The sequence below is a fragment of the Aptenodytes patagonicus genome, chromosome 4 (assembly GCF_965638725.1).
Source record: "Aptenodytes patagonicus chromosome 4, bAptPat1.pri.cur, whole genome shotgun sequence".
Classification (NCBI taxonomy): Eukaryota; Metazoa; Chordata; class Aves; order Sphenisciformes; family Spheniscidae; genus Aptenodytes; species Aptenodytes patagonicus.
The window spans coordinates 80,214,092-80,231,122 of NC_134952.1; the positions used below are offsets into that span (position 1 = coordinate 80,214,092).

At 36.9% G+C, this 17,031-nt stretch overlaps 1 protein-coding gene and 1 long non-coding RNA gene across 6 annotated transcripts in view; one reads left to right on the forward strand and one right to left on the reverse strand.

The window, feature by feature from the left end:
* PDE5A (phosphodiesterase 5A) overlaps positions 1-12,448 on the forward strand; it is a 70,437-nt gene extending 57,989 nt beyond the window's left edge. For all 5 annotated transcript variants that reach the window (XM_076337291.1, XM_076337292.1, XM_076337295.1 and 2 more), the window contains exons 16-21: positions 1,124-1,224; positions 1,323-1,400; positions 2,281-2,344; positions 2,918-2,992; positions 3,514-3,597; positions 7,006-12,448. In XM_076337291.1, coding sequence (XP_076193406.1) covers positions 1,124-1,224; positions 1,323-1,400; positions 2,281-2,344; positions 2,918-2,992; positions 3,514-3,597; positions 7,006-7,143 — 540 coding nt within the window. In that variant the 3' untranslated portion in view covers positions 7,144-12,448. The remainder of the gene's footprint in view (positions 1-1,123; positions 1,225-1,322; positions 1,401-2,280; positions 2,345-2,917; positions 2,993-3,513; positions 3,598-7,005) is intronic.
* The window catches only part of LOC143159841 (uncharacterized), a 53,212-nt gene that overhangs the window by 26,617 nt on the left and 9,564 nt on the right, over positions 1-17,031 (reverse strand). The window contains exon 2 of the long non-coding RNA XR_012995230.1: positions 5,649-5,765. This is a non-coding gene — a long non-coding RNA (uncharacterized LOC143159841). The remainder of the gene's footprint in view (positions 1-5,648; positions 5,766-17,031) is intronic.

Sequence of the window (17,031 nt, forward strand, 5' to 3'; positions counted from 1 at the left end):
TTCGTGTATGCTGAAGGAAACTATTCCCTATTTTACTTTTTATTTTTAGCTTTTGGATAGATTCCCACCCTTATACATTCCTAAGTGATCTTTATTCCTTTTTGGGTAAAGAAAGCAAATGCAACAGTTTTGAAATCACAGTTCCATTGCTGAGTGCCACCAAACCTTTCCAAGTGTTGTCTGATAAGGGAAGCCTTGCTAATATCCTTTTGAGTACCTGCTTCCTTGGATCAAAGGGAACAAAAGACTTTGTTGCCATTTTCATGACCTCTTATGAGCCACCAAACAAACCCAAGTCCTTGCTCTCGTTTCAAAAAACATTCCAGCCTACACATACACAAAGCAGTCCTGATGAGACCAAACCAAACACTGCTAATGTTGACATTCCAAAGTGAAGCCAAACCTAAGTTAAGTAAATATGCAAATAAAACTACATTCTTCTTGTTTTATATTATTAACTAATTCTGAGACCAGTTATTCAGCATGCACAATCATTTCAAAGCAGTATATTTTCACTGCTCATTTCGTATCACAGGTATGGTACTTCCAGCATCCTTTGTATTGTAATGATTCTTTCCTATTCAGACAGGAAAACATGGGAAAAAAGTGGAGGCAAGTTGCCATTTCACCAGCTCCACAGTGCTTTGGTTTAACAGTGGGCTGCTGAGCTTATATTTCTATGCAATAGCTTGTTATTTATGTTGCTTCATAAAAGGAAAATATTTTCATTTACATGAGGTGTATAGGCAGGTACTGGAATCTATTATAGTTCCTCTGTTTCAGGGAGTGGGGGGAAGAGGAAAGAGAAATGCTACGATATAGCTAGTGGCAAATTTAATTTTGATGAATGAAATGGACTTAAAGGCTTTGATGTTGCTCTGCTTGCAGTTTCATTTTGTAATAGTCAATTATGAAGCTGTTGCTGTGCGGCTTTCTGCCAGTACTCAAGAAGACTGGAATTTTTATTTTTAAATTGGGGAATCTGCAAAAGGAAGCAGGGTATAAGAATGACATCAGATATCAGCAAGCAACTCATAATGATTTAGTATCTAAGAGACATTTTAGCAAACCGGTGTGCTGTTGCCCATTTTACTGATAACACTGGTTTTGTTTTTTTGTAAAGGGAAATCAGATCCTCAGCAGCCTTTCCATTGAAGAATACAAGGCCACACTGAAAATGATAAAACAAGCCATTCTTGCCACAGACCTAGCACTATACATAAAGTAAGTAAGTCAGAGGCAAGTTTGGCTGGATAGTCATTGCTGGATGTTTGGATTGTGTCAGCATGCTGCAAAATCTTGTGTTTTAACTTCTTTTAAAGGAGGAGAGGAGAATTTTTTGAACTTCTAAGGAAGAAGCAATTTAACTGGGAAGATCCTACACAGAAGGAGCTATTTTTGTAAGTAAAAGCAGAATGATTAAGAAGTCAGTTAATATTATTAGGTACCCAATTTTCCATGCCGTGTTGCTGTGAATTTCATTAAAACCAGCAGATCTGCGTGCTCTGGGCCTGTACAAACTGGCACTGGCACATAGGTCACTGAGTGACTCCCTGGGTCTGAATTACTAAGTCTGCAACCTGAATAATAAACTTTGTTAAGTAGCACATGGAGTTACACGAGCATTTCTGTTCTTCCTAAAGAGTTTAGGGTTCCTGTCTAGGTACCATGTTCTTTTGCTGTTGATACTTAAATATTGAATTGCTGAAACCAATAACTAAAAATGCAGGACAGGCAGTTTGTTTTGAAGCTGATTCCTTACTGACAGTGAATGAAAAAGAAGATTAAGAATAGAGACACATATTGTAATGCACAGCTACAGAAAAGCAGGCTTACGTAGGCTGTCTAAGAAAGGAAGGATGCCATATTTCAAATTCAGTGCCTTTAAAAACCAGTCTAATTTAGTCATGCTCTATGTCTATTCCTATTTCAGTCCTTGGCCCTCATACCGTCAATGAAGATGGCAGTCACTGCTAATGTCAGAAATAAATACGTGCTGTCTGTCCAGTAGCAAATAGAATGAAACAGTTTTATTTGACGTGAATCCACCAAATGAGCCAGTCCCGATTTGCTCATTTCTGTGTGCTCATTTCACACAGGTGAAAGTCTACTACATCGTCGAGCCTTGGATACCTTTATAACTTTGCTTTAATTTCACTTGTTTTTCTGAGTTTGATGTTCCTTGAAATTTTCTATTCTATGTTACTAATCACTTGACTTGGTGGCTACATCTATTTCACAATACAGTAATTCATAGATTTCTTTTTGTTTTTTCTACAGAGCAATGCTGATGACTGCTTGTGATTTATCAGCCATAACCAAACCATGGCCAGTTCAGCAACGGGTATATGCTTAATTTTAACATTTGCTAAATACGCGTAACAGCTTCTGTTTCCTCCATCCAGTCCTTATTGCAAAGGCAGTGGTGGAATGCAGAGCCTTAGGAAGCAGTCTTTCAAAGTGCTGTATGTGGATTGAAGACTTTCTCAGGTCTTTGTAGCAAGATCTGTGCATTTAGCTATGTCACCATGTTAGCAGTAATCTGAAGGTAAATCAGGAATCTTTGTTCTTTCCAACATTCCTGTTACTACAAGGCAGTCAATTGATACCACATGCTAGTATTAGCTGACCTTTTTCTATGTGTTGATCATTCCAACTGTTATCAGTGGTAAGATGCCTATGTGCCATTTTATTCACTTTGCTTTGTCAGAGTAAATATCCACATGCTCAGGTGTTTTGCTTGTGCACAGATGTGTGCATGAAGAATTCTAAAAACTAGCTGTTAAGCTGGAGAGTCTCGTTATGGGGGGGTCCCAATTTGATACATCCGAAAGAGAGATAGGAAACACAGGAAACAGTTTTGATTGTAGGTAGCAAGCAAACTTTTAGAGCTCTCAATGTGTGAAATCTCTTCCAGATTGCTGAGCTTGTAGCTACTGAGTTCTTTGATCAAGGAGATAAAGAGCGGAAGGAACTCAACATAGAACCAACAGTAAGTGGCAGAACCATGCGGAATCGCCTCTTTCAAAATGGCTTCTATAAACAGCACTTCACATTCCTTTCAAAAGACACAATTTCTCCCACTGACCAGAATGTAGGACCAACTCCTTCCCTGTCTTCCTAGCAGTCAGTTTTCTTCTGCAGTTCCCAAACACCCAAAAGTGTGTCATTAGCTCTGAGCAAGAAGAACAGACAGCATTATTTCTTCTAAATTGGTATTACTAAATTGTCTAGGAAATACATTCCTAAATTGGTATCTAGTTGCAACCTATCCAAAACCAGTAAGCTTGTCTATTCATCTAGCTATTTGGGCTGTCAGTCCAAAACCAATCTCCTAAGGCAAGTCATGCAGTCAGATTACCTGCATTTTAACACATGTACTGATACCCTGCTGTGCTGAGCTTGCTGTGCTTTTTAAGGTGCTGCTTTTTAATTCCTGCCTGTCTCTTTGGTTTTGGTTGCATCTTTATTTAATGCATTTAAACACAGAGCTTGTTTACTTTTTATCTGCAGGATCTAATGAACAGAGAGAAGAAAAATAAAATTCCCAGCATGCAGGTTGGATTCATAGATGCTGTTTGTTTGCAGCTGTATGAGGTATGGTGCCTAAGAAAGAATTGCAAATATCAAAAACCAGAACTGCTCACTGTAGCCTCTAATAGACGCAGATTTAAAATTAGAATAAAAACCAAATAAAAAACTAGTCCCTTAGTTAAAAAAGATTTTTTTTGTTATATATTATATATGGTTCATTATTCAGTTGAAGAAATTATTATTTTAGTATTTATCATTAATGGTATGTTTGTCTGATTAATGTATTTTGTTATAATTTTTTAAAACCTAGTGGTAATTGCTGTGCTCTGTGCACTTGGTGTTAGATCCCTGGGTTATATTCTGTGTTCCAGCAGCTCCAGTGAGCTGCTATGATCATCAGGGAAAGTCACAAAACTAATGCTTTGTTATCAAGGAAAAGAATGGTATCCGTGTAATGCACTGATAAAAAGTGTTGTTTAAGAGTTTTAAAGAATTCAGAATTCTTCATGCAAAAGGTGATATGCTGTGTATAGGAAATTTACGCAAGTTTAACATTTCCCATCCCATTTTTTTCTTTCTCTTTCATCACACACAAAAGCAGTGCATGAGAGAATTCATTGAAATGTTTTTCATCCTGGTCACAAACTGTATAAGCAGATACTTGGTCAGATATAGTGTGAAACAAAACATAATGATTTCTGATTTTTTTAAACCAGTAAAGCACTAGAGTGAAAGCCTGTTCATTGGGACTGTAGCAAGTACTTTACAGGAACTGAGGTGAGAAAAAGAAAGGTGAGGAACAGATAGCCTAACTCTTAAGAATCTTCCAGTGCGAGGAGCAAGGTGATTACTCAAATTTTTCCCTCTTACACAGTAAACTTTCCTAAAAAGAATCCACATCCACCAGTTGGAAGGAAACAAGGATAGAGGAAGGAGAGGGAGCTACTAGCTGCTGCCCCTGAAACTCGCATGTTTCTGTCCTGTAGAAACTGTTTGTCAGGAAAATAAGGCAGCCTTTGCTGGGAAGCCTCAGAAGACTGTCTCCCGTGGGAGGTAGGCCATTGAAAGAAGACCGAGTATCTGTGGAAAGGTAGAGACTATACAAACAGAAAATTCTTTGAACAGAACACCTGAGCGGGTTTGAATGCCCACAGCTCCAGAGCCTGAACTTCTATACTTTTTCTTGTTAGGGGAGGGCTTTATCTTTCCATTTATGAAAAGACTGGAAAATTTTCAATTGTTTACTCTGAAATATACGCTGCAGCTTACATCAACAGTTACCAAGTGATACTAGTCCAAACGGTACCCAGCTCCTGTACAGTTCCTGCAAGGACATGAGGTGCATGAGTAATTTCTAGCTACCGTGCCCCTGCTTTGTAACTGCAGCTTTGTTATGCCACAGTGAATACAAAGCCATTCCTGGTTAGCAGTCAAAAGCACCTACAAATGTTTGGAGTCTTCTCCCTTCTCTTTAATTGGGGAAGAAGGAAGGAGATGCTATGTCCACAGGAGGGCGTCTAAGCAGCATCTTTTTATTCAGAACACGTCGCTTCTTACAGCTTTCAGTGTATCACTCTTACTTGTCATCTTGTCTCAAAGTCTGACCTGAACTGGAACAGCACGTAGCAGGCTGACAGTGTCTGGGACTTTATATAGACTCAGAGTATGCCAGCATGTGTCCTAACCTGACAGATAAGTGCTTACTTACCTGACTTAGCTGCAGGGGCAGAGAGCACTAAAGAGGATGGGGAGCCTATGAGGAAGTGACAAAACCCGTAACAGTACTGGTAAATCCAAGGAAGGGGCTCTGGTTTGAGCTGATCCAGCATTTGTTTATTTTGAATGGAGTACAAGTAGGGGATATTACCTGCTTACACAGATTTTTGTTTTCTTCAATGAGTAATAAATGGTAAAACATATAAACAACTTCAGTGTTACTTTGAAAATTAACAAGCACACAGTTCACTCTCCAACGTTCTAATGCTATAAAAGTAAACAATAAACAGGGTTGTAATGACAGCTTTTTCACTGTTTTCTCAGCTGTCATCCAGTCAGTAGGATGCAATGCAAACAGAGATGAGTTCCCAATACAGCACTGCAAGTATGTGACTTACCATGTTATTCAGAGTAGGTCAGATCCCAATGAACTGAAGTTTTGTGGCTTGTGTTAGTTAGGTAACCAGTGCAGTTAAACTGAATGATCTACAAGTCTTCACTTTAAGTTCAGAAATCTGAAAAAATAAGAGAAATGTATTTCATTCTCTTCATTTTTTAATTGAAAAAAGTACCATTTAGCAGTTTCAAATGCTGTTTAGATATATTCAGATAAATAAAAGAGGAAAACTCCAAAGATACTTGACAGCCCCACTCTTATAGTGGTGTAAATCAAGAATAATTCAGTTAAGTCTACTGGAACTAATAAAGCAGCCTATAAAGCCAAAAGGAACTATGAAGATTTATACAAGCTGATGATTCCGTAAGGTCCCTATGTAAAGTTACAGGAGAGTTAGACATCGCTACCTCATGTTATTTGAATGAGACCTGAATTCCATGTGAAATTCTGACTGATTTTACGTTTTGTATAGTGACCAGAGGAGCAGCCAGGATTCTTCCCTGTGTGCTTTGCAGTCGTTCATAGTAGTTACAGAATCAGTGGGCTCAAACACTCTTTCCTGGTTGTCCTGCACTGTCTGAACTATTAAACTCCCACTTTACACTTCTGAATAATGTTACTTGATTCCAAAGAACCCTTTATGCAAGTAAGGACTGACCGTCATAGTTCATCACTTCCATCAGGAAAGAAAAACGTATAAAAATGCTATGAATTGTTCTTTTATTTATTTTTTCAATTCTGTATTTAAATATCAGAATCCAGTTTTCCTTCACTCTGATACAGTAACACAGCCACGTCATGAAAAATACTTGATTGACTTCAGTCACAGTTATTCCTAAAAGGCACTAAGTGTCAAATGTAATCTATATCTATCGTGCGCTAACTGTCTTGAATTCAAATATTTCTGGGAGAACTCCTCTGAATCACTTGATACGCCGTCAGTGAATATGGTCCCATTGACCATACCTGCTCTGTGTCTAATTACCATTCCAAGGTCATCCTTATGACCAACCTTGCTATACATTAAAGGACTGGCTTGCAGACAAAGTCCATGCATAGTACTTCACTAGGAATACTGGACAGGTCACTTGCGCGTAATACAACAAACTTATTCTGCACCTATATATCAAGTGCTGTATGGACACTGCCGCTCAGTCTAATCTGCACTAGTGCCAGGTAACTGCGTTCATGTTTGATATGCAGCAGAAAGCCTTCCTTGAGGTTCAAAATACAAGTTCAGGTTCAATTATAGATAGACCTTGTATTTCAATCCTTCTGGTCTCTCTCACGGTCATCTTTAAGAACACTTATTTTGTTGTTAAATGTAATCTGTTTTATATGTTCTTAATTCATTTCAGGCCCTAACGCATGTGTCAGAGGCCTGCTACCCTTTACTGGATGGCTGTAGAAAAAATAGGCAGAAATGGCAATCCTTAGCTGAACAACAAGAGAAGAATCTGATTAATGGAGAAAGCAATCAAGCCAAACGGAACTGAGATGCTGATTTAACACCACAAGCTTAAGTTCACATAGAAGACATAGTAATAGGGGAGTACTGCATTTTGCTAAACACTCTATGAATTTGGCTTATGTTTTGCCACTGCTGTATTGTTTTTCCACATTTCAAGATATAGCATGACCATGTATATGCCAAGGTTATATAAAGATAGTATGTTTCTTTTATTACATCTGATGGAGATGGAAAAAGATCTGCAAGGGTAGTTTTTGCTACCCTATTCCACAAGAAGATACAAGTGCAGTTACTCGACTGTCCCCGAGAGCCTATTACTTTATAGATGTATATAGTTGTTTAGTGATCATGTTGTGGCCAGTATCTTAAAGACTACTGTGTTTCGCACCTTTTTTCCTCTTACAATCTTGCTGTGTTATGTTATAAAAGTAATGAGCAGTCTTGCCTGTTCTCTTCCCAGAGATTCAGAGGAAAGATATGGACTAACTCTGGGGAGCCTAATCCAGCATATACTATGCTAACCTCTTTCAGGAGACAGAACGGGGCTTCGAAGTGAAAAAGCCCCAGAATCTGTGCACCCAGTAGTTTTTTCCATATTAGAAGAATGTCTTAGCAAACGTCTTACATTTGGAGAAATTTTTAAAAAGTCTGTGAATTACTAGGCAATGGGGGTCTTAGGAGTTTTGTGGTAGAAGTGTCATAATTATCCATGAATAATGGAAACTGCTTGAAGATTGATGAAATGTCACAAGATAACTGACAGGCTGCCATGGAAGAATGGCTCCCATAGAAAGCTGCAAGAAGCACACAGAGAAATGGAAACTAAACAGGATCATTTTTATATGCTGGTTTTAACTTCATTCAGAAGTTGAATTTAACATCATCATAACCAACAGACTGAATCACGGGCAGGAAGAGTAAAAAAGAATATGACTGCAAGAGCAAGAGATGAAAATCTGAATCAGAATGATGCAGGAACGGCACACCACTTCTGGTGATTATCAATGACTGATTCTTTAGGCCAGTGCTATTATGAAATGGCTATGACCACTTTGAAGAAAGTTTTATGTTAACATCTTCTAAAAATCATTTTTAGCATTAACTAATGTTAACAATGATTAATCACAATGTCTTAACAGAATAGGAAAAAAGAATACTGAAAGCAAAAATAGCCAAGAATGCTACAGGGATTTGTCATTTGTATATGAGGCATTAACGTTCAGAAAAGTAAGAAAAGTAAAAGTAAAAAAAAGCAACATTGATATTTTATTTAAATGAAGATGATGAATAAAAATTGTTTTGGATTGGGAACCAATTCAAGAAAATACACACATTAGACAAACCCCAAGAGAGTAATACAAAAAGAGTATTATTCTTTGGGTAGACAGGATTGGGAGATTAGTGTCAGCAATCTAAGATTGGTTAGCAGTAAGTGTAACTTTGGCTGCACAGAGACACGGAAATTTTTTTTTTTTTCATCTGTAATGATTTTTCAGTTAAAATCAGCAATAATATTAAGCAAAAGTAATACATTTGGGATTGTACTTTGAAGTGTAGGAGCTTATTTCTATCACAGTAATCCAGAAAATTCTAGTTGGAAACTGCAATAAATTCTTCTTCCCCGGAGATTATCAATCCCCGCCTTGTAAGAGCTGGTCAGAAAGACAGTGACACCAACCTCTTTTTATCAGTCTCTGCATTTAGATAAACTATACCAGAAGCTAACAAAAGATGAAGGAAATGTTTCAAAATGTTTGATCGTACTGAGTTTCATAGTCGATTTTTTTTTTTAAATGTACAATAAGGTATTCTGATAGTCTGCAGCATTTCTGCCAACCTAAATTATTTGTCACCGATTACATCCTATCTCAAACTTCTCTAATGACTGCCAATAATATATTATTGCAGCTGAATTTGAAAACATTTTTCTACAAAAGTATTTCTCCTGATTTTTTTTCCCAGATTTTCAAAAAAAAGTATGGAATTCCACAATAATTAAGAATTCTAGGGCTACTGTTATGCAGTGCTCCATATGTGTATTTATATGCATACACAGTACAATATATGTATGTAGTATGTCATAGCTATGCAAAAAACCGACAGCAGCCTGCCCCCCCAACACACCCCCCAAAAAAAAAGTTTTTAGGTACTTTTTGATAAATAGGAAACTTTGCTTCAGGATTTGCATAATCCTTGTATATTCTTTTCCTTGAATGCTTGAGATACTGAAATATAATTATTACGCGAACTGATGAGATACATATTTAATATAGATATGAATAAAGTATATGTATATAAAGGTGTATTCTGCTAGTATGGTTGAGACTAGTAATTCATGGTGACAACACAGTAAATCAACTATGGTGATATTACAGTGTAGTGACGTCATTTACATTAAGATCCCAGTATTTCTTTGCCATATTGTGTGTTCAGCAAAGCTTTATTATGACATAAATTTGTAACTACTGCAAAGGAGTACTGGATTCATACCTTTGACTTGAAAAAAATGAACATGACATTGCATTTTTTCAAAGGTCCACTTAAAATAAACACAGTTATACAGTATGTGCATATATTTAATTACCTATCTGTACACATTTATCCCACAGAATCTCTTCCACTACGAAGACTGGAACATACATAGAAATACAGTTCCTAGTAAATAAACCATTTAAATGTCATAATACACCTGTATCTGTATATATTTCTACAAAACCAAACCCTTTAAACTACTGGTTTAAGAACCTTAAAAGTATAGATTGCTGTACTTCATGAAATTTCAGAGTGGTCAAATTGTTTATATAGTGTTTTACTCTGCCTGAAGGCAAAGTCAGAGTGTGCTGGGTTTGTCTCATAGCTTTGTGTGAACTGTTTGCAGAAATTGCTCATTCCTTTCATAATGTAGATAGGTGACAATATGAAAAAAAGCCAGGCTGCTTTCTGCCTGAAATTCATTGCCTTCAGAATTCAACATTTTCAAACCCAGCTACTGGATTACAGCCATGCAGCTGCCATTAATTTCATAATGAGTTGTGTATCTAATTATTTTAGTCGGGTCTCAAACGTATTCTCCCTATCTAATATGGTCTAGCTAAAGCAATCAGTGTGAATTATACAAGAAACAAGCTGAAATGGAGTTTATCACTTTGTCAGTTTGGTCTTAAGTCCATTAAAGCCATTGTGAAATTTGATATTTAAGTCTTTGGGTACAGAATTTGTCCCACTAATTTTTAATACTTGTCTCAATGAAGACATCTAAGTTAGTATCCTACTTGTTCGCAGACACGGACATATTTTCTTTTGAAGTCACTCCACAGCACAGTCTAATGCTTAAAGTACACTTTTCTTCCTGGTTTTGTTCCCCTTCTGAAAAAATTACTTGTCATACGTATTAACATACACAAAATTACTGATTAACCCTACCTCTTCTAATTAAAAATAACAGTGAGGCTCTTAAGCGGTAGGTAGTACTTCTTTTCCAACAAGTTAGTCATACGTCCAATATTAGCTGTAGAATGTCTAGGTTTTCTATTATCTCACACAATAAAAGAAAGGAGGGGAAAATAATGTAATGTTGATTTTGGAGATGGTACTGATTTTTAATTAGTAGCAGTTTAAAGTTAAGAGCAGATTACTCTCTTATCTTCATGGAATACAAGTGTGCTAGTGATAAAAGTGAATAATCTATTCCATTGATGACCAGCTGATCTCTCTTTACAGGAGAGGACTGAAGCCTGATTTTATGCGTCACCCTCTGACAAGTGCATGCATGTAAAGATAAACTTTTAAACTCCCATCCAATGCATTTTATCTGGCAGTGGCACAAACTGACAAAATCAGAACACTGTCTAATTCATATATGAGATTTTTCAAAATTACTAGGTAACTGATTTTCCAACCCATTATACAGAAAGATTATGAAGAGTCAGATGTAGCCCCTTAAAATTAGGGGATGTTGCCCAAGTGATCTGGTTGGTGCCCCTTGCAGTTATGCATGAGACGATAGCACAGAGTTTTGATGGAAAAAATGCCTCACTCATAATAAATTCATACATTTTTAAAGGTTTTATAGAGACGTAGTATTTCAGGCAAATTTATATCTTAGCTTTAGTTAGGAGTCTTGTCTCTGTGATGCTGTAGTTTCTTCTTCATGTCAAATCACATGCAGTTTACATTCCACAAGGTTTCAGCTTTATTTCACAGTTCCCTGCTGTACTTCTTCAGGGACTTGCACTAATTTAAAGATAAGCTTGAACGTTGGAGCTTGAATGAAAAAATGTTTGGCCACAGGATGATAAATAATGAGGGCTGGATTTTTTTGTTTGGGCTTTCACAGGAACAAGAAGCACCACAGAATCTGGCCTGGTAATTAGTGACACTTGCTAAATGCAGCAAATTGTGACAGCAAGATATTTTATCTTTGTCATTGCTAGATGAATGGAAATTGCATGGGAAAGTTTGTTTTCCACATAAAGAAGTTTGTTTCCATAGAGAAACTCATATCTAAGTACCACTGTTTGTAAATGTATATTTATGTGACAATGCTATATAATAGCTAGTTTCCACTAACTTTCACAGCATGAGCTTGTCATGCCAGGGCCTAAGGCATGCTCAAATGCCCATTTGAAGTCAATTACATGATTCCCGTTTACCTCCGTGGGAGTTGGGTTGAGCTGTACAGAAAGTGAAAGAATGGGTCAAGTCCACCTTTTTTACCTATAAAGAGGGACCAAACTCTTACCCTTGGTAACACCTGCCTCACCTGCTCTTTGCTGTATTCAGCTATTCCTGCTGATGCCCAAGGTACCTTACAGATGTAACTGAAGTTAGAATTTGAGCCCTCTATGTATTCACATGGCAGACACCTGCATGTGTCTCTTAAAGAATGTAGTGTGAAATGCACTGTAAATAGTCTTAATATACATTTCTATTATAGTTTAATAAAAATCGTAATCACAGTCACTAGCCACTGAGTTTGTCCATTTGTATTCTTTTATCTTTTAAAAATATTTGAACAAATATATAGTTTCTGGGCACAGTATTTTTGTACTAGGTTAAGGGGGTTACTCTGTATATTATGTTTTGCCTTTGAGCAGTATTAAAGTCTTCTGAATGTTGTGTGTTCTCGCTTGCTTCTGTCCTATGACTACTTAGTAAAACTAGTTACATTACTTAAGAGAATCACTAGTCCTACTTACTGTACAGCTGATAGAGAATATAGATTCAGGTTATTTTCTATGGTCAGACTGCTGCTTATTACTTATTTCCTCATTCTCCTCTTTGTACTGTTTTCATGCTTTTTAAAATAAAAAGGACGATGTCAAATTTTACTGTTTGTTAATTAATATTACTGAGGTTGAATTTTCAACACCTCATTGTTCCCTGATTCAAATCATTGCTTCTGTAAATTTGTATTTTATAATAACTTCTCTAGGTCCTAGAAATCCTGAAGAGAAAAACTTCACTATTAGTATCAAGATACTTATAAGTACTACTGGGATGAGCCAATGGTGAAGTACTTCTCATTTCAAAACAGCAAAAAAATTCACTGCTACTAACCACTAGAGAGCACTGCAGCTACACTTACTAGGAGCTGTCAGAAACCAGTTTATTTATTGGATCAGTAGAACTGGCAAATACAACTGTTACACAGATCCATCCTCATCCTCTTCCCCCAAATATTAATTCCTGGGGTAGCACGTAAGAGAGATGGAAATAGTCAACCCAGTGACTTTCAACAAAACTGTGAAAAAATATTTTTGACAACAAAAGCCTCATCATGTGCGAACTGCTGATCCTAGAAGTAATTCTAGACCAAGGGGCTTCTTGGCAATTTCTGTTCTTTGCCTGTTAGGTTCTCCACAGCAACACTTCTGGCTTGACTTTTTTTAGCTCTAGGCGAAACCAAAAAGTATGTACATCCCTGACAAACAACAGTCTCATTCAAAAAGTTATGAAGGGCCAGATTTAGTTCAGCACAAAACACAAGCACTGTTTGCTTGAACCATCTGCAATTTACGAGTGCAACTGAACAACTGTCTATGTATATCTACATACATGTATCAGGTAACCATTTGCTGTTGGGACTAGTCTTCCCAGCCCACTCACCAACCTAGTCATGCTCCTGCTTAGTCTTCGCTGGCCTACTGAATGTTTGAATTCATTTCTGAGAAGTGGCACAGTTTTCAACAGGAGTACTGGAATACATTTCTTACCCAGCCCAGAAAAGAATCTAACCTTGAACGAGGGCATTTTTATTGAAGAGGTGAAAAAGAATATTACATTTGGTCTTTCACATCTTGCACAACTACGATGCCTTTTTAACAAATGGAAAAGACATTAGCTCCTTCCTCCAGCCATATTTTTAGCAACAGTGGTGACAGCTATTGCTGACATGCATTTCACATTCCCAAGAAATCTCACCCTTTAAGATTTTTTGGAAATAATTCAAATGTGTGAGTTTGTTAGAGTAGTAAGCTTTAGGATCTAAATTTATGGAATCTGACAGCCACTGAGTTTTTCAGCCCTTCAGAGGAGAGTAGCATTTCTTAGCACATACAGAACTTTAGAACTTCAATTTCAGTTGAAAAATACCACAAGTTGTAAACACAGTAAATACTGAAGTGAAAATTTACAATTCAGAATTTCTTGTAATACCTGGCTGCATGTTTTCCCCCCATTATTCCAAAGCTCTTATTTTATTTAACATGGAAATTAATTTTTACACTTCCTGAGAGACTGAACTGTTCTCCAAACAGCTGCACTATTTTCTGTTCTGAATGTGTACTATCGAGTAAAGATAAAATCGTCTTTCCTGCTGAAATATGGGGATAATCAATTCAGCCATAGCCTGCTATTGCCCACCCAGTGGTTGATAACGGCTAATAGACCTATACTTTATATGGGTTTCTTTTGTTTATCATCATCAAAGATCTTCAACAAAAACTAGGAGTAAAATCCATGGTTAAATCATACCACTAGTTTATACATGATACATTAACATATAGGCATTTCTTCAGAATTCTTTTTTGTAGTAGTTAATCCAGTCACTGGCACGTTATTTGATGATATATACGGCTTTTTAATGGAAGGGAAGTTCATTTTACAGATAAGTAGAGGGGTGAATTTGATCAAGGTCACATAGAAAGTCCGTTTCTGAGCTGGAAATAGAACCAGGATCTGGGTGTCTGTTCTGCTTTTACATAAGATGTGAAGAAAAGAATGTTTGGCCTTGAAGTCATCTTTTCCTTTTGGATATACAAATATTTAAATATCTGAACCATATAGGGTGCTCTCTTGCTATTATGCTGAGCTCAGAACAACTCTGAAGCTCACTATTTTACAGATGAGATTAGATTCAAGTCACTAATCCAGATAATCACAATAATCTTTGGTGGAGTTTGAGCTATATCATAATCAAGAGCAAAAGTGTACGGTCAGCAAATAGCAATGTTGAAATGAACTAAAAGTCCAGTTCAAATTTTGGAGAAACTGGAAAGACTGATGCAGACTTTCAATACTGTACATTGTTAGCTCATTGGACTAGAACTCAACCCCACCCTTTGATGACATTTCATACTCTGAATAAAAAGAAACTACTTCCCTAAATTTGCCTGCTACTAAGTATTTGCCTGAAAAATACAGGAAAAGAGTATTAAGCTATACATTTAAATACCTTAGATAAGCCTGACACAAAGCCCTACAGGTCAACTGGCATATCAGTCTCTACATGACAAGTGACAAATGGCACTAATACTCAGAGATTCATACAACCTGTACTGGAAAAGCACACTTATTTTTATTGGCAATTGTTCACTGTCACCCTCTTTTCATTGAAACTAGGCTAGATTCTGCTATTTTAAGTAATCCTAGGATTCATTTTAGCATGCAGTAATGGATGAAGTAAATACCAGAGTTGTTACTGCTTTAAGAAAATCTTGCATTTTGCTTCTAGATTTTTTTTAACCTGGAGCTTATTAGCTCATGCACTTCAGTTCTCTCCAATAATCAACTCTCAAAAAAATGCAGCACTTTATGGATCAGAGCCATTACATAGTAATTAAAAAGGAGTGTATACAGACACTTAAGAGTGAGTTTTAAGATCCACAGCCCACTAATCAGACAAATGGATCTATACTCACTGGAAATTTCTAAGTAATCTTCAAATGTTGAATCTTCATGTTGAACAGATTGCATATTAGGAGCATCCAGGAGATTCTCCTTGAACCAAAATAAAACCAGAAACTTAGCAAACAGGCAGCTGCAGTAGGACAAAATCGAGCTCAAGTATGATCTAATCCTGCTGCAATACAACATGCAATTTCAATATGTACTTTGAAATTATTTATCCAAGAGATGGCATTAGTTAGGCTCCATTGAGCTCCTTGTTGCTAGGCCACCCATAGTTATGCTAAAGTTGGCTTTACTGGCATAGAATTATCTATTTACTGTATCGATATAAATTTGAGTATTGTTGTTTAAATGCTTAGCAAAACTTCACAATAAGGGATCCAGGGGCACTTAACTGATTTAAGTGCCCAACCATCTTTGCAATCCATCCCAAGACATACAGAAGAATCATGCAGTAGAAAACATGCATAAACACTGCCAAATCTGTTCACAACTACTGACAGAACCAGTTAATCTGCATGGTTTTAACAGGGATTCATCTCCTTCTTAATATGTAATATTATATATAATAATATTTACATAAGTATATTATGTTTATGCTGGCACCAAGCCATTATCACTCCATGGTAAAGCTAAGTTCTACTGTCCTAGCTAATTTTAGGCAGAACAACTTGAAGACAAGCCACAAAACAATAAATAGGGTAGATGAATATAACCCATTGCAAAAGCATTTTTGTCACCCTGATCTTTGGAACCTCATTGTCAGTTACTATCATAATACAGCTTGGTATGATTATCACAGACTGGCATGATGAGATTGGCATGACCATATAAGTTAATAATTTATTTCCATCCACCTCATTTAAAGAGCAAACTTGAAAGTTAGTAAGTTTGTCCATTTTCAGTGTTCTGAAGCTGGCATGTTGAAGAAAGCCACGAAGCCACGAATACACACCCTTAGCTTTCATGACTTTCATGCAACCAGCAATACTAAACCCCAAGTTTTTCAATGCACCATCTAAGCAACAATTGTGATTTTGAAAACCACACAAGGAAGAGGCAGACAGAAGAAGGAAAAAGGTTGTGGAATCTTCCAACATTAAAAAAAAAAAATTATAAAAACAATTTTACTTATAATTTTAGAAGGAAACCCATCTTTTATAGGAACTCAAAAGAACTCTGAATAAAGTGTGTATCGTATGATTCTAGAACATGTAAGAAAACTGAAGTCAGATTTTAGTGCGTTAATAGTCCTAAGTAACTCATGTAAATTGTGCGAGATTAAAAAGACGGCTGCTTGTTCTAGCACTCACATTCCATCAGACCTCAGAGAAGAACAGTTCTTTATGCTGTCAGTGCTACACCAACATAGAGACACCATGAAACTCTTAAATATTGACCACCTGTGGAGATTCTTACTTAACTGACAGATCTGTGGGGCTGATCTGAACAGTATCCTAAGGATTCATGCCCAGTGAAAAGAAATGTTAAGGAAGGGAAAAATGGGACAGAAATGGAGCAACAAGCTTTGATGTGAAATTCAGGACCCAGCTACTCACTGCTCCCATGATGAAAAGGTTTGGAGTTGGCTGGTTAGCCTCCCTTCTGAGGGAGACCAAAGAATCACAAGGGGGGAAAGGCAAGTTGTGAGATAACTGACTGGAAAAGCACATCTGAGAGATCTTCCTGTTAGTTAAGGACTCGCTCCAGAAGACCCCTTTTTTAAGGTTCAGAAAAACTGCTGAAGTAAGTTTGATGTAGAAATTCATACTTAACCTGCAGA